Below are 25,342 nucleotides of genomic sequence, written 5' to 3'. Positions count from 1 at the left end.
CCCATTATACAGTAAGCGCTTGTGTTATGCAGTCACTATTTATCATCACTCCTCTGGAAGAAACTATTGTGGAATCATCACATTCCTCAAGTTGACACAGTCCACAGACAGGTAGAGAAATTAAGAGAAGTTGTGCCAAAAGACCAGCTGATAGCAGTCAAGTGTATGACATCGACCATTTAAAAGAAATCCTCAGACATAATGTGTTCTCAGTGGATATTCATACGGTGACTGGTTGTGACACGACTTCTCAGATTTTTGGTGTTTGCAAAAAGACTGCTTTTCTTTCTATATGCCTTTGGTCTAGTGGGTGGTCATAGCTGAATGGGTAGAGAGGGCGCCTGCCCTGGGAAACTGAAGGTCCCAGGTTTAATTCCTGGCCCCACCTATAGTATGTGTCGAGGTATCCATAAGCAAGCATGACACTTCACACCTAACTGCTCCCCTGAACCAGTGCCAGTAACCATCGGCTGGGTGAAGCTGAAATCTGAATTTTCCCTGCGGAATTAACCAGGTCTTCCCCTTTCCCTTTCCCTTGTGCCAACGCAGTCACTGTCCCAAATCAGATCACAGAGTTGATTGATGACATTGGGTGCCAAGTAATTGCTGTCCTGTTTGGTGGAAAGTGCGCAGATTCCCTCACAACAATGCAATCTAAATTGTCTCAGCTTCATCACTTGTAGCGCCTGAACATCTACCCTCATTGAATCTGCCACCAAACCTCACTGTCGTAGAGCATACTGGTCAATCATATACATGGTTTGGATGGGAAAAAAAGAGGTTATGGATGCCATGAACTAGGGGCACAACCTGAAGGATGATCAATTTGTCCCACTTATTATACTGAATGCTGCTCCAGAAGCATTCATTTTTTAAGGTCATTCATTGTAACAGCTCCACTGCCTATATGACGCCTCTACTCTTGTAGAAGATTATGGACAACCATGTACTACTGTATGTGGACTGTGTGAACTTGAGGAATGTCTCAATTCCACTTACAAAAAGTATTCCAGAGGAGTCAGAGTATGACGATGAATAGTGACTGCATAACACAAGTGTCTATAATGAGCTATTACTTACTGGATTACTTTACAACCCCATTGGGATTATTCAAGTAATTTAACTAAGTAATAGATTCATGCTTACTTATATGCTCCCCCTTTATTGGTTGAGTAGTAATTGAGATAGTCATTTTAAGCTCCTGGCAGCCATCATGGACACCATCTTGAAAATGACGCCTTAACGGAAGTTACATTTTCCTAGATTTATGTATGCTTATTTAGTATGCCCAATAGTAACAGAATTCAATGAAAAAACCTTATGTATGAATTTATGGGGGGTTCAACCATATACTGCGCCATTTAATATAGGAGTTTCTGCATACCAGCCACTAGTGGGCAAGCCCAACTTGTAAGCAGGGTTTTTGAAAACCTTACACCCACACCTAACACCATGCCAAAAATAAAAAGCTTGTCACTAAGAGACAATCTTTATGAGTTTTGACATATTCCCTCCCAGCTATTACAACTACAGCTTGTAGCAGTTTGTTCAGCACCAAATTACTTGTGCACATTGCCAGTAGGTCACAAATGTATCTCCACTATTATTTTCCCAGGTGATATCATGAAATTATTTCCACATGTGTTAAATTATGCAAATTATATAATTAAATATGCACAATACCAAAATGTCCTCAGCAGAAATGTATTCTACTGGTAAAATTACCTTGGGGTCAACTGTTTATAAGACCATTGATTTCCAAAGAGTATTGTCTAGAAGTCATATAAATGATTCACACACATCATGGTTTCATATGAGAGTAAGTTTGTTTAAAGAGTGATAACTGTCATTAAGCTACGAAATTGGAAGAGTTATCAAAACAAAATATAAACTATAGACATGTAGGAATACAAAAATACAAAAGCAAAACACTAGACAAGCACTTGGGTGCATGATATGTGTGTGTCCAACTTAAACTAATTCAAATACCATGACGCAATTTAATCTGATCGATCATGAAAACTATATAGGACATCATACAACATCTGAAATACTCCTCCTGCTACCTTCATCATATTGTGCCAACAGTATACAGTAAATGATATATATTTCACAAATGTTTCCAATTGCATGGCCTCAGATCTTCTACAAATTGTCAAAACATCTCTTCTCTTAGGTTGCTTCCCACAGGCCCTGAAAACAGCAGTCTTCAATCCACAAGAATAGAGGAGGACACTAAGAATCTTTTGGACTTAGTCTTGTGATCTTCTGTTCTCTCGGTGGAAACCATCTTCTAGCTGTTCTCCTGCTTTATACACTATAATAAGTTATTGGGGTTACATCTAGCGCATGTAGAACACAGTGGCTGGGACTGTCTGCCGTGTAGACAATATAGTGATGTACTGGTCAGGATACAGTGAGGTGTTGGGCTTATTAAAGGTTAACTTAGTTGCATGACACTTTCCTTTCCTGCTGACACATTGATCCTCAAACATCCTCAAAACAACCCCCAGGAGACTAATCTCAATTTCAACCACTTTAGACGCTTTCACAGGAAATCAACTCAAAAGCCACCCTCTCTCCGTCTCCGTTTCATCCCTCCGCCCACTGCTCTCTCACCGCTACAGTCTATATGTGGCGCAAATCTCAAGTTCTGATCAATGACGCCCACCGCCTAAGACTCTATAACCTAATCTTTTGTGCGGATTGTTATGCTTTTGGAATTGAAGTTGGAGTAGCTGCGTCTCTAAAGAAGCAGATTGTTATTTATTGTATTCATTTTGTAGTTGAAAGAATTTCAACCTTTTATTAACTGAACCTGGATGGTGAGAAAAAGTGAAATAGTGAGTGTGATGGCTTATTAGTGGATGGAGGATAAAGTGAATTAGTGCAGCACAAAGGGGAAGAGACTGCACACTGTAAGGGTCCATTTTTTACACTCTGAGTTAAATTAACACTCAGGATTTTGCTGTATGTGGAGTTGGTGAACAGGAGTTTGGAGTGGCTCCCATCCCCCTCGAGGCTCTTGTTGATTCATCCTTCCGGCAGGAAGTGTCTGAGGATCAATACGAAGCGGAGGTCTCTGAACAGAAAGAGAGACAGGGAGCCCTCGCCCAGCACAGGCCTTTTTTTTTTTTTTTACATTAACTGGCCCCAGCTCTATTGCAGGTCTTAATAGAACAATATTCTTGAACGTGTCAGTTAGTCGTCGTCATCATCATCCTCATCATCATCATCGTTATCCTCAGTGACAAATGGCAAAAGTGCCTCAACATAAAAAAATAAACTAAACGGATGACTTTAGACACTACTTTAGACATTATTTTATATGTGACAGTCCAGAGATACAGTATGGTGACCCATGTTGAATCCATGTCGGCCTACTGCTTCATTTACAAATCTCTGAAGATTTGGATCTACTGTCCTTGAATTGTTAGATTCCTGTTGGATGCCACCTTATCCAGTATTTCCACAACAGCATAGCAATAATGTACATTCAGAACCAAATGTGACGGTGGCTCATTATCCCCCGGGCATCTCTGGAAAGCTCTTTGGGCTCTGTCTATCACCGGATTATCATCTAGATGTAGCACTACCTTCCATGGTTTTCTGCCCATGTTCTTTCCCCTCTTTCTCCCCAGCGATTATAAGATTCAGACTCTTTGAATGTCCCTCCAGGTCCAAGTAGGCTACTTTCCTGAAATTTGTTCCGTCAGCTCAACCATAGCAGCCATTTTCTGCTTTCAGGATTGCTATTTTTCTTCTCAATGTAGTTTCTTCTCAAGGAGTAACTGGTTTTGTTTAAAATGTGTTTTTTTGTTTGAAATGAAATTCTACCTGCATCGCTCAACAGCCTATATATCCATTCGATGATATGTATCTTTACAGAAATCACAATGTTAACAATAGACCAAGCGATTGGCCAAGGAAACTGTCATTTATCAAGAAAGTTTTATGGTTGAGGGGCGTTTTGCTGAAGGGACTTATGCTGTCGACCACTGATAAACTCCCCCAGAGTAGGCAGCTCAGTGCCTTGCTCAAGGACGTTTCTGGCAATGTTCCAGTCAGATACAGTGTGTCTAAAAAAATGTCTTTACCAATCCCATCTTTCTTTACTTTAATCATTGACTGGTTATGAATGTAGTAAACTAATCATTGGAGAAAGGTCTGTGACAATTGAGTCTGTCTCTCTGGCTGCCCCTGCAAAGCTCAATAGTGGACAGTCTGGACGCTCTTATGTTATGTTAGGACAGGGGTCAGACTGGGGTCAGACTGACATGCTCTTATGTTATGTTATGTTCCTACTTTCCAGAGCAGCTTGTCTCCATCTCACCTTACACCACCTGTCCTAACTCTTAACAGGTATATTTAGTCTTTCACCCCACCATGAAGAGATACAACCAGAGACAATCCTCTCAGAGAAGATTAGAGAAGAATTAGTTTAGTAGATTAGTTTAGTGTGTCACCAAACCGTAAACATCACAGAGCTACACTAGAAAGCTTGTTAAGCAATGATAAACAACACGTGCTACACTAGAAAGCTTGTTAAGCAATGATAAACAACATGTGCGTAACCATGTAATTGTGTCTTTCTAATCACTCCCTGCACAATCCTATGCAGTTTAAAATAACAGATCTTTCTGTAGAAATCATAACCTTATTAATGCCTATCATTAGATCCGAGAACTTTAATGTCTTAAAGGCCCAATGCACGATTGTTTCAAACATATGAATGAAGCTTAAATTCACATACCTTCTTAAAGATCTGATTTATAAATGGAAATTATTGCTATGCTATTTTGAAATGCTTTGCCCGGTCATAAAACTAAATATAGCCTAGGTCTGATTTAGTCCAATGTTTACAAATGTTACTAACGTAAACAAACATATGATATTACAGACCCAAAATACAGCAATTACACTTCTTTGCATTGTACCCAAGACAATGCAAGGGTGGAAATGGTAGATATATGATATGGGTTAAATAGTGGGCAGGGTAGGTTGGGTTTAAGAAGAATGTCTTATATGCAAACTCAATCAATAGATTATTTTTTTTTAAATCTCATGTCTATAGTGTTAGTCCTATCAAAATTGAATCAATCACCATAGACAATAACACAACTCATTCATTCACACACACAATAACACACTTATAGTATTGAAATAGCTATGAAGAATATGGATGGTGGGGTCTCCCTTGTGCTGTACCACTCTGAGTAATTAGACCTTTACAGAGGTCACTGAACCAATCACACTTCTTGTTTGCTTAACAATACCCCCAACACATCTGTGTGTGTGTGTGTGTGTGTGTGTGTGTGTGTGTGTGTGTGTGTGTGTGTGTGTGTGTGTGTGTGTGTGTGTGTGTGTGTGTGTGTGTGTGTGTGTGTGTGTGTGTGTGTGTGTGTGTGTGTGTGTGTGTGTGTGTGTGTGTGTGTGTGTGTGTGTGTGTGTGCGTGCGCGTGCGTGCGTGCGTGCGTGCGTGCGTCTGGGAGAAAGATTTTCTGTTCAGCGAGCCAGATCCCTCCTCCAGCAAGCCCCCAGTGAGTAATTTTCAGGGGATGTTCTGAAAGAACAATTATTATGAGAACACAAGAGGAGGAATCTTGCTAGTTCATTCAGAAGTCAGTCAATGATGTTACTGTAGTGACCATGCAGCTGCCGCCTCCACATGAATGTATATATGTATGAAGGCCCTGTGAGTGTGTTGAGTCACTGAGTCAGTGTTTGTGTTTGGTGTGTTTGTAACCATGTCCCTGAGTGATGTAATTGTAAGACATATAGGCTATACTGTTTTGTATTTACATGATTAGTTATTACCAAATGTTGTCTGGCTTTAACCCTAAAATTCCTTCTGGACAATCTGGACCATTAAAACAATTAAAAGGCCTATGTTGTTTAGTAAATCAACCATAACCCCCTCTCTCTCTCTCTCTCTCTCTCACTCACACACACACACACACACACACACGCACACGCACACGCACACGCACACGCACACGCACACACACCATGCTAATACTGTCTGTGAGTGACAACCTGACAACACCTCTGTCCAAGTTATGTTTATTAACACTATATCAAGTAGGCTACTGTTGCTCATCTGAGGTAGCAAGTGTGGCAACAAAAGCACTTACAACATCGCGCGAGAGTGCTGTCGCTTGCCAAAATGAACAGATACAAGCCCACGCGCCGTCGCATCCGTCATACTAACGGAGCGGCTCCTTTAAGAGCAATCGGCGGTGGCTGTTAAATAGATCAAACACACGCACGCACGCACGCACGTGCACACACACACACACACACACACACACACACACACACACACACACACACACACACACACACACACACACACACACACACACATGCACGCACTGTCACACACGCACACATGCACGTGCCCAGTGGTGGAAGAAGTACTCAGATATTTTGCTTGGCAAAAGTAGCAATACCACAATATAAAAATACTCTGCTACAAGTAAAAATGTTACTTGAGTAAAAGTGCAAAAGTATTCACTAAAATGTTTGAAAATAGCAGATCTACAAGCTCTGGACTAGTTCCATGTGAGCTTGTAGATGGCTGTTTTCAAATAGTCTATAAAATAGGGTTGAAGTGGTTAATGTATGTTTTATATAATATAACTTATATCTGCAAAGTAACTAGTAACACAAAAAAAATGTTAATAATTGTATCAGAGTAAAAGTACAATATTTGCCTATGAGATGTAGTGGAGCAGAAGTAATTGGAAAATTGGAAATACTCCAGTAAAGAAAAAAAAAAAGATAATACCTCAAAATTGTACTTAAGTACAGTACCCCCCCCCCCCCCACACACACACACACACACACACACACACACACACACACACACACGGCCGCGCCGCCCCCCATTGAAGAGGAAGTGTTGGTGGAAGCACACACACACACAGCCAAGCCAACAGTGCAGCAGCACCAGCACAGTCAGTCAGTGCGTCGAGCAGAGAGATGGAGTCAGAGCAGCAGCAACCATAACCATCTGGATGACAAGAAATGACACATTGGAATAAACACTGCTCGTTATCTTGAATAGCCAGTGAATCAAAAGCAAAGCCAGTCGTCTCGTCTCACCGACATCATCATCATCGTCATGCAACAAGGAATCCTGTAGTGAGGTGAGGCATTTTATTTCTTCATTGTTTTGGTGTGTATTAGTAGCCTACACTGAACTATATGCCTGTGTTTTTCACACTTATTTACAAGCAAGTCGAGTTGGTACTATCTATGAACCTTATATCACGATGCTGGTAAACACACCAGCATCGTGATTTTAAGGTAGGGATAATGAGCCTTGCCTCGTTCGCAGCCTCCAGGTTGGTGCTGAAGGAAAGCTGGTGAATACCAAAACGCTCGCCCCAAAACACTGTCACCCTGAAGCAAATCCGGCGGTATTCACCAATCACCTGGTATTGCTAAACGTAACCTCAGCAAAACTATGCCTAAAACCTAACCTTACTCCTCAACGTAACCTCAGTAAAACGGTGGCAACACCTAACCCTATTCCTACATGTAACCTCTGTAAAACTATGCCTAACACTCAAATTATTTTTCTAACCTTATCCTCAGTAAAAAAAAAAAAAAAAACGAATTAAGAATACAAGAACCACTGGTTGGCGAAAAAAAATGGGGGCGAGCGTGTTTTAGGACGAGTCTTCCGGTTACCAAGCTGGTGTGTGTGTGTGTGTGTGTGTGTGTGTGTGTGTGTGTGTGTGTGTGTGTGTGTGTGTGTGTGTGTGTGTGTGTGTGTGTGTGTGTGTGTGTGTGTGTGTGTGTGTGTGTGTGTGTGTGTGTGTGTGTGTGTGTGTGTGTGTGTGTGTGTGTGTGTGTGTGTGTGTGTGTGTGTGTGTGTGTGTGTGTGTGTGTGTGTGTGTTGGTTTCCATCCCGATTGACTCTTCGGCTCGATTAAGAATATATTATGGGCATAAAAAAGGACTACGATATTGTTAGAACATTCAAATCATCATCAGCCTATAACTGGATCATCGTATTATAGGCCTGTTGTTAGGATGAGCGTTGAAGGCAGGGAAGAGACGGGTTGGTTGCGTGCGCTGAAAGATGCTCTTGTGAAGCTACGCCTGCTAGGATTGGGGGTCGCGGTAATAAGGGGCTTTTCCGATAATCCATTTAATAGTCTTGAGGGGTTTAAGTCTGGTGGTCAGTATATACACCAGGACATATGATGTCGCAGAAAGTAGCCTGCGCTATGTTTACGTGTCGTTTCGGGGGTCATTCGTGTGTCGTTCGTTGCTTTAGTTTGCGGGGCTGGTCCTTTAAAAGCGGCCTCATTCATTTCATCATCTAGCTGGATCCATTCTCTTGGCCGCAGCAGCAGAGAGAGAGAGAGAGAGAGGAGCACAGAGCGCCATTCACCATGGGAGGCTGCTGCTGTTTCCCATTCATGAATTCATACAATGTTCATACTGTTAGATAGTCTTCCTGGGTGGGCCCACAGGCCTACCCTGTAGCCTACGTAGACCTAGACATGTTATTGACTTTATCTCGAAAATATATGTCGGCTGTAAACGTATTTGGGCCCCAATATACCTAACAGACCTGCTGATAGGTCTGCTGTCAATTGCCCGATGTAGAACCCTATATGTAGAACACAATGTTGATGGGTGCCATTATCTATGTATTAAACTGCATAGATTTCAGTTTTATATTAACAAAGAACAGTTTGAATAAAGAGTAAAGTCTTCAATGTTGGCTAACTCTCTTCTAGGGCCTAGAGTCTAGGCTAACCTACTGTAGGATATTGACATTCATCACTAATCGAGGTCATCACAAACCATCAATTTCGTTGCTCTATTTTCAGGGGGCCTCTTTTTTGTATTTGACACAGTAGCTTATCCATGGTCATCTGTAAAATTAATTAGACCTAGTGGGTAAGAGAGACAGGAAATGGAACTGAGTCGTGGAATGTGCATCTCCCACGCGCTTCATCCTTTATCACTGGCAGCCATATGGAAGCCTAACCTTGCTCAATATTTACATTACCGCTGCTTGCCTGAGCGAGTAGATATAGTGTGTTTTAAATATGCATTTAATAAGATCTAGACCTACATAAATAACTGGCTAAGCCTAAGAGGCAGGTGGCTAGATGTAGCATCTATCATTGTACTCAGGTGCCTGTGTGTGTGTGTGTGTGTGTGTGTGTGTGTGTGTGTGTGTGTGTGTGTGTGTGTGTGTGTGTGTGTGTGTGTGTGTGTGTGTGTGTGTGTGTGTGTGTGTGTGTGTGTGTTGCGTGCTTGCTTTTGTATGGGTTCAAAATAATGACTCATGGTCGAGGGGTAGAGTCGTCAGGATTCAGGAATGCCCATTTTCATCATGTCTGGCTTCCTATCACTGCTGGCATCTGTCTGTCTCTACACAGGCAGCCATAGTTCACCAGTTAGTGACTCAGTTCTCTTGAGTGTGTCCTCTTGTCTTGTATCCATCTCCTACTGTCAGGTTTGTGCTGGGCACCTTTCACTGATCTATCGTTATCTACTGTATGTTCATTTTGACCATTTATGATCACAGTTGGAAGTGGATCAAAGAGCATTGTCTGTTGTTGAGGAAAGACAGTGGAGACGAGGTTGTCAGTGGTCAAGTCAAAGGTCAGTATATGTCTTTGCAGGTGAGGGAGGAGAAGGAGGGGGTGCTCTACTATTTCTGACCCCATGATCCCTGTTTCTTTCACCTCTTATTCCTTGTTCGTCATTCGTCATTCTGCTGTGAGTCTTTTATGTTCTCCAGATATCTCCTCTTGTCCTCACAGCTGCTGCTTCTTCCATCAGTTTCTCTCTCTCTCTCTCTCTCTCTCTCTCTCTCTCTCTCTCTCTCTCTCTCTCTCTCTCTCTCTCTCCAAATGAAAAGGCATAGGTGAGTCAGTCATTCTGGTCCCCTCTGTCATAGTTCAGTGCACCTACAGACCCAACAGACCCAACAAACGTTTCATGGTGGTAATCGTGTTACTATTACTATGCCACCCAATCTAAGGATTGAAATGCTTTCTCAAGCAAGGTTCTTAAATGGCCTTTATATCAGTGTGTAAAACGCTATTTTTATACTAATGTGGATCATATTTGACAGCAAAGCTTAACTATGGAGTAGTTTTGAACAAATTGGTTGTTCTTTACAGTCCTGATCTTGTCCATGGCACAAATAATGTTTTAATTATGCCGTGGTATATATTGTGTGGTAATGCCTGAACATGTGTGAAGCATATGCACAAATTAGAGTGTGTGTGGGTGTTTGTGTGTGTGTACATGCAAGCATTCCACTCGTAATTGCCATCATTAATGCAAGAGTAGATCATTATCTTTGCTTCTTCCGATAGCAGGGCTGTGTTGCAGAGTCAATGCTTTTAGTGTCATTTAATGTCCTTAAACCACTGAAACGATTTGAATCGTGTGAAAACTTATTACATTGTTGGATTCTAACTTACGTTTTTAAAGACTGTGTAATATGCACTGTACTGTGTTGTACTGTACTGAGTGTGCAGCTGTACACATGCCTGGAACAGGCTAATCTTAGAAAGCATGGCTGGCCCTAAACTCCCTAGGGTGGGAGCATAACATCGCCAATCATTCTCATTAGCCAATCACAGAGGCATGGAATGCCTCACAGCAACAATGTGTGTGTATGTACTGTTGTACATACAGTACATATGTTTGAGTGTAAGTGTGTGTGCGCGTGCGTGCATGCGTGACCCAAAGTCTATGTCAAGGAGCATAGCATATACACCAACATAAGATAAGTAGCAAAGATAAAGCTCTGAAGATCTGATTGCACCTACACTCAAGTCGTGGCTACAATATCATTATTTCATTGGTACCATATAGAGAGATAATCATCCATAAATACTGGCCAGCTTCTACTGTCCAATCCTCTAAAGGACAATCCCACAACCGTGGTGTGACAAAAGTTCTGCATTTCCAACTGAAGAAGTCTTTATAGTTGAAAACATGTCACTGTTGTCATGTGACAAAGTATAATTTATCCCTAAGAGGACTGTATAAAGTACGCAAGGAGTGGGTCTTGTACAATGTGTTTTACAGGCTGCAGTTGATAGGTTCTCCCTATACACATAATGTCTCTTTCCTCTCATCTCCGGTCAGTTTACTGTTACAGACAGATCTCCCAGCCATCTGACAGAGATATCAGCCCTGATCCCCTGGGTAAGGGGGGGGGGGGACTTGTGGTAGATTTTTACAACAGATAATGAAAGGGGAAATAAGAAAGGGGAATAAAGCCTACATTATACTTTTTTCGAAAATCATCTGATTGTCGGATAGACCCGTTTTTCTTTTCTTTGTGTAACAGTGTTCTGGGATGAGGAGTGTCAGTCAGAACGTAGCCTACCATCAGAGGCTTTGTCTGCAGCATTACCCCATCGTCCTTTTCCTTAGGTGAACGTAAGGAGACACAGGGGGATGTGGATATTTGCGGATCTGTTGGGTGCCCCCACCCCCATGGTAGGCCTACTGGAGTGTATCTCCCCTCCTGTATACATCCCTTTTAGTACCTCCACACCCACACACACACACACACACACACACACACACACACACACACACACACACACACACACACACACACACACACACACACACACACACACACACACACACACACAGACACAGACACACAGACACACACAGTGATTGTTTTAGCAGCTGGTCCAGGGAGCAAAAACACAACCCTCTCTATCCCCTCTTACTGTATCACGATTCCCCTCCTCAGTCTTTGTTCCTTTCTTTCACAAGCCTGCTCTTCCTATACATTCCCCCATACACACATATCCTCGTTCTCCCTTATAATATCATTGCCATTATGTCTGGCGATCCCCTCTGTCCTGAGTCACAGTGCAGAAGAGGCTGCAGTGTACTGAGCTCCAAAAAATAAAATACCCAATCCTGTCCACTTCTCATGGCTTGTGTTTCATGCTGACTTTGTGCGTGCGTCTGAGTCTGAGTGTTTGTGTGTGTGCGCGTGCGTGTGTGTGCAGGCGGTTGTGTACAGTCACTCCAGTATCCTTGAGAAAGGCACATCCTCTTCTTAGCGGAAGGGCAGTAGCTCGAGAAATGCATCTCGTTGCATGTTGTTTTTTTTCTGCTGAATGTGTGGAAAGATGGCTCCAGAGCAGGTTTTTAAATAGCTAAAAGGGTATTGACTGCCTCGCAGCACACTTACTCACGCATGGGAAGCAAGCTAATAGTGATTACCACTTCAACTTAATGATAAAACTGAATATGGTGTGAATAAATTAACAGATGGTCGGTTGGTTGAATGAATGAACATATGTATTGTATGGATGCCTGAATGAGACACGGTTTTATTTATTAACACATGTATTTTGCATGGGGAGCTGTTCCAAGCAGCCAACATTTACTTTTCCAGCAACGTTGTTGAAAAATGGTTCATGCAAACAGGTTCCTGCTGGCACTCAGTGGGAATGGATCTCCTTCAGAGTGTCTGTGGGGGCAGGAAAACCCATTCACAAATCCAACCTTCCAGGCAGGGCTTTCTCTGTGCCGCCGTGGCTGCCCGTTGCTGAAACTTTAATGAGGCGTATTTCTGTTCTCTGATGATAGCTTATGAAAGAGACTCCATCTCAGGCTCCATCGGACTATGACTCAGCCAGGAGTGAACATGAGGGAAAACAACACGATGTTAACTTATTCACCTTACACAGCGAAATCCTGAGTGTTAATGGACCCACGGTGCTCAGCCAACCCCGATCCCCATAGAGGGAAATAAACCAACTGCATGGTGCATCAGCAGATAGAGCTATAGTTGACACAGCTAAAATCACCGTAATATTGACACTTTGGATCCCAGCTCCACATCCTTTGGGACGTCTCGGCAGATAAAGAAGTGATATCTGTTAATATTTTACCTGCTTCAGACCTCCTTTTCAACTCCACATTCATCTGATGTTCTTTTGTAAATCTCGGAGGAAGTATATATATACTAGAGTTCAGGCCGCTATGCGGCCCTCACACCTGTCTGTCTGTCTGTCTGTCTGTGTGTGTGTGTGTGTGTGTGTGTGTGTGTGTGTGTGTGTGTGTGTGTGTGTGTGTGTGTGTGTGTGTGTGTGTGTGTGTGTGTGTGTGTGTGTGTGTGTGTGTGTGTGTGTGTGTGTGTGTGTGTGTGTGTGTGAGTGTGCGTGCGTGTGTGCGTGTGTGTGTATATTCAACCAAAGAAGGCATCTATCCTGAGATTAAGTGACAGATGATCCTTCAAACAGCTGTGACTTCTGGGTATATCACATCTTTGTCTTGTCTCCCTGTCTTGGCATCTCATTTGATTTAGATCTTTGGGTTCTCTTAACACCAGGGGGGAGATGATGAAGGGAGCGAGACAGAAAGGAAGAGAGAGAAACCTTGTTTTGACTGTGTTGGATGTGGCTTCACTAGGAAGTGAAAACATTTGCAATCCACTGTAATGCTTCAGAACATTTGCATGGCTTTGTAAATATTTATGGTTCTGTGATGGGTTTGTGGCTGAAAATCATTTCAAAGTATTTCAAAAGGCGACAATGAGCACATATCCTGATCGATCTGAGAGAAGCTGGTGGCTTTGACAATAAGCTTTCACAGCTTAATGAGTGACGGCAGTCTCCACACCAGCTGCCACACAAAACAATAATAAAACAAATGTTATTTGTTATTTTGACTACCGCAGATATCTGTAATCACTGGAGTGCTAAAGGCAGAGCAATAGTGAATGAAAACTGTGCTTGGATGGTGGTGTTGACATTGTGGTTGGTTGTATGATTTAGATAGTAGTTTGTGTAAGATGTTGGCTCCACACCACAGTCCAGAGAGAGGCAGCAAGACAGACAGACAAACAGAAAAGAGAGAGAGGGAGAGGGAGAGAGTTTTATCAGCGATGTGATGTGGTTTGGCACCGCTTGGCCCAGAGAGGGAGGCAGCACAGAGCACTGAGTCATACACACACAGGGGAATAGACAAATGGAAGGATGAGTGGGTTCGCGTGAGAGGAGGAGGAATAGGAACACGACTGTTGTCTTTATTCAAATGGGCAAAAAAACAACACCACTCAGTAGGCTATTCAGAAAAACAGCAAAGCAGAAGTGACACCATCACACAATTAGCTGTATGTGTGAAGTCCAAGTTTAGTTTAGCTCTCGTCTAGAATCCAATAATTCACTTGATCCAAGTGCTTGTTCAAAAACCACAAGTGTCAAAGGTACCAACATCTGTCAGCATGAAGTTATCTGTGGGAACTTAATCACACACACCCAATTAATGCTATCATCTTCAGTTGTGGTTGCCTGTCAACGTGGCCACAGTGAGAATGGTCTATTGCGATTAGAGGGGCAACAGTTAATCAAACAAATTGATTATAAATTTGTTTTGATGATTAATAATTTAATAAAATAATCCATTAATGATCGATCGATTTCCGGTATGTCATTATTGGCATTTAAAGCTTTGTTGTGATGCGACACATAGTTAGCTTCTGCTATTTTCACTTGTTATAAAAAAAAGTATAAATATTATATTTTATAAAGTATAAAATAGTTAATCGATTCGTTGATATAAAAAATGCACTTCTCGATTATTTGATTAATCAAAAAGTAATAGATCGACTAATCGCTAATAAAAACAGTCGATAGTTGCAACCCTAATTGGGATGTCTGTTTCAGTGTCAAGATAGATAGAAACTAATGTACTGTAGTTATGATTTACTCTTTTCATTCTACTCATTATTTGTTATGCTTTGTTTGGTATTCAAACTAACAATCAACCTCCCCCTCCCTCCAGCCTCTCCCTGGCGGGTTGGCATGGCCCAGTGATGAACGGAGCGGTGGTGCCTGGCAGTCCGGAGCTCTCCTCCTCGTGCCCGCTGCCTGACTGGCGAGAGTTCTGCGAGCTCCATGCGCGAGCCTCCGCTGCGGACTTCGCCCACAAGTTCCAGCGCTTCCTGGCAGAGAACCCGTGCTACGACTCGCCCGGCGCCGACGTCAGCTTCTCTCAGCACTTCGCCCAGCACTTCCTAGAGTGTTTCACAGCGGCACTGGCCCAGGCCAGAGAGAACCAGGCCTGTTCGCCGGGGGTGAACGGCTCCAGCGTGCCGCCCAAGTACAGCATTGTTCCTTTCCTGGGCATCCAGGGCTGTCCGCTGTCCTACGGCCACGACCTATACCAGCGACGCAAGGACGCCGGGGCCTCCAGCGAGTCCCTGGACAGCATGGATAGCGGCGGAGGAGGGATAGAAGGAGGAGGGCGTGGCACCGCCTCGTCCCGAGGCCCTCAGCCTCCACACAAGGTGTCTGCCCTCGGCCAGTCACGTAGCTCCGAGGACGTGTCTGTGAGCCACCCGAAGGCTCGCTTCAAGAAGGGCTTCTCCCTCAGGAACATGAGTCTGTGCGTGGTGGACGGTGTGAAGGAGATCTGGCACCGACGGGCCTCCCCCGAACCCGACGCTCCACCTGGAGCGAGGAAGGCTAACGGAGGGGGAGTGGCGGGAGGAGGAGCAGGCGGTGAGGCGGGGGCTGAGAAGTGGTCTCAGAAGCTGCGTCTCCCCAGGGGGTCCCAGGGCCACAAGGCTGAGCTCCTGGAAATCCAGAGGGAAGGTGCTCTGAGGTACATGGTGGCTGATGACACCAACTGTATGGGCGCCGCACAGTGGCAGAAGTGTCGTCTGCTGCTTCGGAAGACAAAGAGGGAGGATGGAGGAGAGCGGTTTCTGCTGGAGTTCTATGTTCCACCTAAGGTGCGAACATATGCAAGCATGCACACACCACACAAAAACACACACCAAAAGTGGCCTTGGATCGTTCAGTCCCCAGTCAGACAGACAGTCTGATGAGTAGGCTGGATGTATACAGAAATCCAAAGTTAAATGAGCACTTAGAATTTTGCAGAACATACATACACACACACACGTACATGCACACACATTTGCGTTTATGGGATTTCCAGATCATTGCCTGTGACCTGAAGATGGCCATGAGGCTGTGCAGCAGAGTGTGTGAATCTGCTGCCGTCGTTTGATCACGAGTGGTGGGGGGGAGCGTGGGTAAGGGCACGGACAGGAGTTAGCATAATGAGAATAAAGGGAGACCGAGACACTGACAGAGAGACCAAAGGGATCACATTGATATGATTAATGTCTTATGCCATTGTTCATTGTCACAAGTCCAGTTTTCATTCCTTTTGCAAAGCGGTTTTAGTGATGATAAAAACGAAAGTAGCAGCCACCGTTACTTTCAGAGGAACTGAACAAAGTGAGTCATAAAAACAACGTCTGCAAGATATCTTGAGGGGAATATGTTACGCTACGCAAAATGAAATGTTTTCCAACCACGTCGACGTGTAGGTTGCTACTGTACTGTACGTTCTCAAAGAGGAAATCACACCCATGACACACCCACCCACAGGCTTCACTGAAAATACATTAAGAGGTCAGAAGCAGTTGTAACTAGGGCTGTCACGATCATGACATTTTACTTGACTATTAATTGTCTCTCGAATAATTGTGAATTAACGATTTGATGTGTTTTTGACATTGAACATTGGAACATTTAAGTACAAATATGTAAAAAAAAAGATTTTTTATTTCTGTTTGGCTTTTAGGCTTCGTAAACAAAAGTTGCACAGGGCACATATGACAGATAACTTATATATGCAAAGAAATTACTGACATATTAAATAACTTTATACTTGATTATGATTATGACAATTATGATGATTATGCAAAATAATTGAGATTATCTCAAATAATTGCGACCTAGCGATTATGTAATTATTGTGACAGGCCTAGCTGTAACATTGCATAGATAGACGATTTACGTAAAGCTATTTCAGACCAAAGATTCATGATGAGACGAAGTCCGATTTATACTTCTATTCTACGATCTACAAGCTCATTGTGATCTTGTAGATCGGTGCACAATTCTGTCATAAATATGTCACAAATTAAGCATTAGAATGTTGCGGAGAAAAATCCTGGTGGTCTGAATTACCCTTAATTGCATAAGGCATTATTAATATGCAAATAATCATCTTCATGATCATCATCTGAGAAGGAAACCACATACACATCTGGCATGCCCTACAGACCCTCTTCAACTTGCTCCATCACTCCTATTCATATCTTACAAATCGTTGCTGTCTGCTGGGCAGAAACCTCTTTATCTCCATATTTTTACTTTTTGTGTTTTTTCGTACATTAATGCCCTACTTGACCATACTACAGCGTTACACAAAAGCATCAAAAGTTGCATATCCACAAGCTCGAAACTTGAGCTTGTAGATCAGCTACTGTTGACACTTTTTAATTTATTTTGAATCCTGAAAAGTGACAGTTTTGGACATGAGCTTTCCACCCGACAGAGACAAAATCATAACAGTGGAGAGTCAACAGTGTCTGAAAGACAGACCGAGACATACAATCTCACTCCTGCCTGCTCCTGGCTGACTGGATGTCTCTGTCAGGGACATCAATCTACCTGCTGCCCTCTGTGGCAGCAAGATCACACTGCACTGCACCGGCCTGGCTCCCTGCATTATGACACAGCAGCAGGACTAAGGGACAGCCAACACTCACTCTCTCTCTCTCTCTCTCTCTCTCTCTCTCTCGCTCGCTCGCTCGCACGCACGCACGCACGCACGCACGCACGCACGCACGCACGCACGCACGCACGCACGCACGCACGCACGCACGCACGCACGCACACACACACACAGAAAGGCTGCAGAAAAGTTGATGCTACAGTAAGTGTGCTATATACTGTACTGTACACACAGACATCCTGGTGAACAAGCTCTTCAATCGTTTAATCAAGGTATTTGCGTGACCTCAAATTCCCAGATGAATAGCAATGTAGAGATTTGGCACCATTTCAGGAACCACAACCCTTTTATTTTGCTGTAGCATTGTGTGTTTTATAACAACTGCATTTGTTTGCTTAACCCAGTCATCAAAGCCTAAGGTCAGCATCCCCCTGTCAGCCATCGTGGAGGTACGGACCACCATGCCACTGGAGATGCCCGACAAAGACAACACCTTTGTTCTCAAGGTAGGACGCATGCAAATAGAACTTAATTTCCGTGATTTGCTTCCATTTAGCCATGAATTGGCCATTAATTATGTCAGACAGTGATGTGGGGTGATTAGGCATGGCTCGCATCTGGTGTTCCAAGTCATTCGCAAAGGTGTTTGATAGGGCAGTTATTCTCAAACCTTTTCATGTCAAGGACCCCCAAATTAACATGTATTCTAATATCTGTAAGCTCTCAACAGGTTGCAATGCGAAGTGTTGTGAGCTTGTAGATCAGCAATTTTCAGCATTGGTATCCCGACCTGAAAATGCATTTTCTGTCTAATAAAGAGCTGGAGAGACTCCTGTTACCCATTGAGTGTGTACTGTTATTCAGGCAGTACTACTCTGTTTGAGAGTGTGATGGTATTCAGGCAGTACTACTCTGTTTAAGTGTGTGATGGTATTCAGACGGTATCATTCAGTGGAAATACAGAGGTCGGCATTAAACATTTGACCTCACTCACAAGCGATCGCCTGCTCTATGACAGATGTAGCACAGTGTGGCTTCAGAACGGAGCTCTTCTGTTCAGTGTTCATGTGTGCCCTCTTGAACAGAGCACGGTGTGTGACTGGAGTTGTTGGCTCTCTCCACAGGTGGAGAACGGGGGAGAGTACATCCTGGAAACCATTGACTCACTGCAGAAAAACTCTTGGGTTGCTGACATCCAGGACTGCATAGACCCCGGGTAAAACCGCCAAATAAATATTTGCTGTTGACTCGAGACGTAGAGAAGGCGGAATGGAGCATACACAGTCATTAATCATCCAGTTAGCAGAGTTTTTTGACAGGTTACTCTCACAATAACATCGCTGTGTACACACGCACGCACGCACGCACGCACGCACGCACGCACGCACACACACACACACACACACACACACACACACACACACACACACACACACACACACACACACACCTTCCACTTGAAGTTCAGTTTCCCAGTTTATGGGAATCCGTTAGTGCAGCTCAGGACATAAACAGAAACATTATTTGTGTGGATGTTTGTGGGCTTTGGTGTGTATTGATTTGCGTGTGAGGAAATTTGGCTGTGTTTTTTGGCATGCATGCCTGTGTGCATACATTCACTTGTATACCGTTTTGCGGTCCAACTGACACGTTTGTTTACGCGCAGCGACAGTGGCGACGACATAGAGCTGGCGTCATGTCCCCACGGCCAGTCCTCCAAAGACTGCAACATGGTGGCCTCTTGCAGCTGTGAGTTGCTCTCGGAGGGTAAGACTGACACTCAAATGCTTTGATCACAAAGTTTCTTCTGACCTGAACAAAGATAAACTGTCCATCATGCAAGTCATAACCAGTTTTCCACTGAAACGTTTTTTTGTTTTGTTTTTGGGGGGGGAGGGGGGCGGTGTTCATTTTATTTATTTTTGTTTGTTTTCATTGTGTTCCGGCCAGTGGTCAAAAATTCCTTAGGTTAGGAATGGAATAGATTTTGGTTAATGTTATTCATCATCATTAGACTGACTGCACTATAAGCTATTGATAGTCTTGAAACCTTACAGATCAGTAATGTCTCCAGTTCACCACCACTAGAATGTCTATAAAATGGGTAGACCGTAGCAAATCTCAGATAGGCTAAATATAAAGATAAACCTGTATATGTCTACTACATGCATAGTATCCCTATAGTAATTTAATAATATAATATATATACCTCAAAAACTGGTACCTTGGCGACTGCGGTGATGGGCTATTCTGTGGCAGGTCGGCAGCCTGATATAAATTAAAGTGGGTAAGGGTGCCTGACAGATGATGATGAGAAAACATTTACAGAAAAAACGTTACATAGCTTTTGCATGTGAATGAAAAAGTATGTTCTTGTTCTCATTTTCATACCTGGATGAATTCTGTTCATTTCCAGTTTCTGTTCTTCATTTTCAGTTTCAAGCCCTAGTCATAACACGCTGCTCTTTGAATCGCTGTGTTAATGTTTATAACACATTATGTTTCTAGGCACCTATCGTACCTCCGAGAGGTCCTGCAGTACAGCAGCAGAACACTACAGTGCCCCCTCAGTCCGCTGCAGAGAACCCCCTTTCACGCAGCACCCGTCCCACATGCCATTAGAACGCTTCCTCCAGTCTCCAGAGGCGCAGGGCTCCAACGCCAACACAGGTAAGCACACACAGATGAATACAGAAAGAGCAGGAAAGACAGGAAGAGCGATTCATCCAGAGCAAAAGATAGAATACACGTTGTTGATCGGCCACTTTAAACCTTTTGTTTGCATGTGTCTTTTTCTAGGTAGTGAAGGAGCAAAAGATTCAGATGCGGATGCCAGCCTGACAGGATACCCGTGGTTCCATGGAACCCTGTCTCGCGTACGTGCAGCTCAGCTGGTGCTAGCGGGCGGAGCCAGGAGCCACGGGCTGTTTGTAATTCGCCAAAGTGAGACGCGGCCAGGAGAGTATGTCCTCACCTTCAACTTCCAGGGCAAAGCCAAGGTAAGCCTATCAGACAGCAGAGAAGAAAGAGAATTTAAGCCAATCATCTTAGAAGCACCATCGTCTTGGGTCCCTGCACCTGGTTCCAATAAATTAACTCCCAGAAATGGCAAGGTCAGGGAGAGTGTGATGTTATTGCATCCTATCTGTTTGGATCAATCTCTTGTCCTCCTAAAACCCGCTGCTCTGTGGGAATGAATCAGAGCTGTTCTTGTGACCTTTGGGGCTGCAGCTAGTATACTGCATATGGCTGACAGTAGTCTTGTGTGTGAGGCTCTGGACAGTCCAGAGCAGAGCACACCCTTGAGAGCTGCAGTAATGTCATGCCATGTGTCCTCTGGTGTAACACGATCCCCCACCTCACTTCCTGCTGGCCAGTAATGTGGAGGAAGTTGGAGCTGCAGACTGCTCCTCTGGTGTCAGTCTTTGGCATTCTGTATTGCTGTCCTCACATCCAGACAGCGCTCAGATAATGCACAGCATGCCCTGCCCACTGTCTTTGCTTGTGTCTATTTGTTTTACTTGACTTGACAGAAATAGTAAACCAAACAGAACATTGACAGAGGGCTTTATATCATTAAAACTGTACTATATACTGTATGTATGTATACATACAGTATGTGTCTGTCTGTCTGTATCTATCTATCTATCTACAGTCAAGTTCAAGTTGCATTATATGCATGTCTGAAAGTCAGCAAAAATTGCTGTTAGACACCGGTTATGACCATATATGGTCATGCCAGAGTGCATAGTACACAAATCGGTGTTGTTAGACAATGTTTGACATAAGCGCAAAAAATCGCCATTGTTAGGCACCGGTTTCTGTTGTGTTAGATGTCCGACCAGAAACATACAATCTCACTCCTGCCTGCTCCTGGCTGACTGACTGAGAGAGAGAGAGATACAACCCCACATATACCCCACCCTCCGGATGGAATTGGAAATAAAATATACATGAAAATAAAATGGTAAAAATGAGCCTTAGTAAGCTTAAGGGAGTTTAGCGTAACCAGACCAGACAATAGTACAATTGATTTGGCAAATATAGGCTACCACACATCCAAGTATCTCTATGAACATGATGAATTAGAGTCAGAGTAAGAGCGACCAATCTTTCTAGAAACCACAGTAAACAGGAACAGAAAATGAAAACAAAAAGAGACATAAGTCATGATAGGAAAAACACTTATTCAGTTAAAATACAGTATCACTTCCAGTAGTTGTAGAAAAACATTGTTTTGTTTTGAGAGAGAGAGAGAGAGAGAGAGAGAGAGAGAGAGAGAGAGAGAGAGAGAGAGAGAGAGAGAGAGAGAGAGAGAGAGAGAGAGAGAGAGAGAGAGAGAGAGAGAGAGAGAGAGAGAGACGTTTTTATTCTTGTGTATTGTTTTTATTTATTGGGTCTGTGGTTCACTTAATTCTGTTTTCTGTCCTTTCATCCCTTCTCTTCATAAATAAGTGAATCCTCTGTCTTTCTTTCCATGTGGCTACTCTTTCTTTGTGTTAAAATAACATACCATCTCCTCCTTGCGTTCCCAGCACCTGCGTCTGTCCGTGAATGACAATGGCCAGTGTCACGTGCACCACCTATGGTTCCACACCGTGTCAGACATGCTGAGACACTTCCACGCTCACCCGATTCCCCTGGAGTCTGGGGGCTCCGCTGACATCACATTGCGCTCCTACGTACAAGTGCAGCGGTGCACCAGCACAGGTACATGCCAGCGCCATTAAAGGCCTCACATCGGAGTTGGTATGAATTCAGTCTGCTCATAGACAAGCCCCCCTAAAGAGGTTTAAATAGATAGATGATAGTTTGTAACTTAGCAACATGGAGTGGGATCGGTTGCAGTGTTTATGTTTGAACGCGCACTAATATTTAAACAAGGCACTATTTGGCCGTGAATATTGTCACTGTAGGATGCGATCTCAGCCATTCAGCATCCTGGATCGTTTAATGAAAATAATTCATACATGGTCTAGCAGAAGAGTAGGCCCCCTCCATTGAAGTGCTTCACAGACAGACTGATGTTTCATAACATGTCAGTGGCTTATTTAAATGTAGCTAAAGCGTGTCAGAGCTCAACATCTGCTTCTTTGGGTCATTAGAGGGTGGCTAAGCAACATGTGGATGTTGCGGACGAGGGCTGCAACTATCCATTATCTTCTTAGCGATTATTCTATCGATTACTTTTTCAATTAATTGAATAATCGACAAGCATGTTTTTTTTATTGTATTTAGATTAGATTTAGAAAATAAATCTTTAAAAAGAATATATATAAAGAGACAGATTATTTTTGCATCAATTCGTGGATATATTAAAACAACCACGAATCGATGCAAAAATATATTTTTATATATATATTTTATTGTCAGGACAGTAGGCTGACAGGAAATGGGGAGAGAGATGGGGAGTGCCATGCAGCAAAGGCCGTCGGGCTCGGAACTCAAACCCGTGACGCGCTGTCAGGCTACATAGAGCCACGCCAGCCGTCCAGGCCTGTTTCTTTTTATATTTGACTAAATAAATTAGTCTAATTAACCACCCTATTTTATATGTTGTAAAATAGTGTCATGCAAAAATAGCTCACTACATCACAACACGTGATCTTTGGAAATGTATTATTTTATTAAAATCGATTTTTTCTTATAATAAATTGATTCAATTAACTGTTGCACCCCTATATTGCAGAGATTTGTTCTGAGGATGTGTTCACCAAATCTACCTCACCACCACCCCTCCCCACCCTTACACTCTGCCCCGTCCCCTGCTCTCTCCTGGCATGGGATGAATGCCCTCCTGTGCAGGAGAGAGGAGAGCCAGGGGGAGTGAGGGGGCGATTATACCACAGAAGCTTTACATGCAGGCCCAGACTCTGGCCGAAACCCACCCTGGTGGTCACAAAGAGGCTCTCTGTTTCTTCCAGGCCCCAAGCCCTTCACATGCACACACACACACACACACACACACACACACACACACACACACACACACACACACACGCACACACGCACACACGCACACACCAAAAAAGGCTGTGTAAAAGGCTTTATTGATACACTGGTCAGGCGTGTCTTTGGCAGCAGTGATGTTGGTGTTATTGCCCACCAAGAGAAAGGATAATAAAGGAGGTCCATGTGTTTACATTCTGCTCTATAAAGAACCTTTTTACGACCAGCTCTCTGGGACGAATGGTCAGCACAGTTTGGATAATTTCTTGCTATGCTATGCTATGCTATTATTACACTGTGTCCCGTAATAGTAGGACTTATTTTTCTTTTCGGGTTTGCATTCATCTTTCTTCACATAACTCCATCTATCTATTACAGATGTGACCGTGCCTCAAGTCCTCACCCCACCCAGGGATGCCGGCTGCCGGACCGACCCGGTCCAGCCGTCCCTTCACCTCCCGGGGATCGCACCTCAAGCGGGGCCCCCTCCTGACGCTACTCTGTCCTCCAGCTCCTCCTCCTCACCCACTGCCCTCCCCTCCCTGTCTCGCAGTGATCCGGGCAGCGGAGGAGGGGGAGGCGGGTTGCAGAGCAGGAGTAACAGCTCAGAGCGTCTGCTGGAAGCCTCTAGTGGTGCATCTGAGGACTACCATGACACTGATGGAACACGCAGGACCCGAGCTGTGGAGAACCAATACTCGTTCTATTAAAGCCAATCAGGGCACAGCTGAGGGCCTATACAAAAGGCTCTTATTGGGTGAGAGGCAAAGTTAGGGATTTGTAGTCGATATAAGGGATAGAAGTGACAGGGGACGGAAGCTCTGCTGCCCACAGAACTGGTCCAAATCACTGGATCACTCATCTGTTTTGGCTGCTTGTTTGTATTCTACGGCATTTGTTGTTTTTCCAGATATGACAACGAGGCGAGCTTGGACATTGGATTGATCTCAGTCTCTTAGCAGTACGTTCAATTGAGTAAATCCCAAAGGCACTTTTGCAACCTTCAGTCTCAGCTGTCAAGCGTGTGAGGGAACAAGGGCCATAATATGGTGTGTGAGTGACAGGAGAAACAGTGGGCTAGTGTGGGAGAGAACGACGAGATGGACTGAGATGAAGGATAGAAGCAGGAAGAGAGATAACATGAGAGTCAGCTCTACATATGGCTTTGATTCACCTCATCACACCACTTCCTGTCCACCCCTACCCACGATTCCCTGGGAGCGGAGCCTTTGTCACCGCCCTGCTGGAGGATCAAGAGCTGAAATGACCCTGAAGAAACAGCCCCACCCCTCAGAGCCCCCTGGAGCATCCCCTTACTGTTTGTTGAGCTGCTTTGAATCTCTCCCGGATATCCTCGCCGTCCCTAAGGGGCGTTCCTACAAAGTCGTCAGAACACTAACATCAGTACAGTGATCAGTGGGTGTGTTAGTGTTAGCTTGAAGATATTTTTTCTTAAAGTGTACAGCCTAAAGGTCCTAGTGCCTGTCAATTACCCTGGACTTGAACAGACTGTTGGCTATTGCCATGAGAAAATAATTGGGAGGAGGAAGAGGATGTTGACACTTATCTAAACACACAGAGCACAGCTCAGTTCGCCCATCATTATGGAGCATAATCATTACAGCCAAAAAATAATTAATGCAGGTAAATCAGTTATTTGTCTGTTTCTGCTTAACACATACTGTACATGCATATTGCTGCATTATCAAAATGTTCAGTTCACACTGTTTTATTGATGGAACATGGAAAAGTGGACAGGATGAAGCGTGTCAAGTTAAAGGGCAACTTCATTTTTTATCCTGTCATTCAGTTGTTGTGACTAGTA

At 43.7% G+C, this 25,342-nt stretch overlaps 1 protein-coding gene across 1 annotated transcript; it reads left to right on the top strand.

Moving 5' to 3' along the window:
* Positions 1 to 6,979: 6,979 nt before the first annotated feature.
* On the top strand, positions 6,980 to 24,244 carry sh2b2 (SH2B adaptor protein 2). The gene is made up of 9 exons (XM_084065491.1): positions 6,980 to 7,151; positions 14,815 to 15,766; positions 17,973 to 18,074; positions 18,693 to 18,784; positions 19,235 to 19,335; positions 20,077 to 20,238; positions 20,368 to 20,567; positions 22,104 to 22,278; positions 23,896 to 24,244. Exons 2-9 carry the CDS (start codon positions 14,846 to 14,848, stop codon positions 24,225 to 24,227), a joined length of 2,085 nt encoding a protein of 694 aa, XP_083921617.1. The 5' UTR covers positions 6,980 to 7,151; positions 14,815 to 14,845; the 3' UTR covers positions 24,228 to 24,244.
* Positions 24,245 to 25,342: the final 1,098 nt, after the last annotated feature.

Source organism: Gymnoscopelus microlampas (assembly GCF_963454915.1).
Source record: "Gymnoscopelus microlampas genome assembly, chromosome: 8".
NCBI lineage: Eukaryota > Metazoa > Chordata > Actinopteri > Myctophiformes > Myctophidae > Gymnoscopelus > Gymnoscopelus microlampas.
Note: the sequence above shows the minus strand (reverse complement) of the source record. Positions and strands in the feature narration are given on the sequence as shown.

Bases quoted from the DNA above. Each gene is read 5' to 3' on its own strand.
- sh2b2 (XM_084065491.1), top strand. From the start codon at position 14,846: ATGAACGGAGCGGTGGTGCCTGGCAGTCCGGAGCTCTCCTCCTCGTGC. The intron at 15,767-17,972 runs GTGCGAACATAT...TGCTTAACCCAG, and splicing joins AGTTCTATGTTCCACCTAAG to TCATCAAAGCCTAAGGTCAG. The intron at 22,279-23,895 runs GTACATGCCAGC...TATCTATTACAG, and splicing joins GCAGCGGTGCACCAGCACAG to ATGTGACCGTGCCTCAAGTC.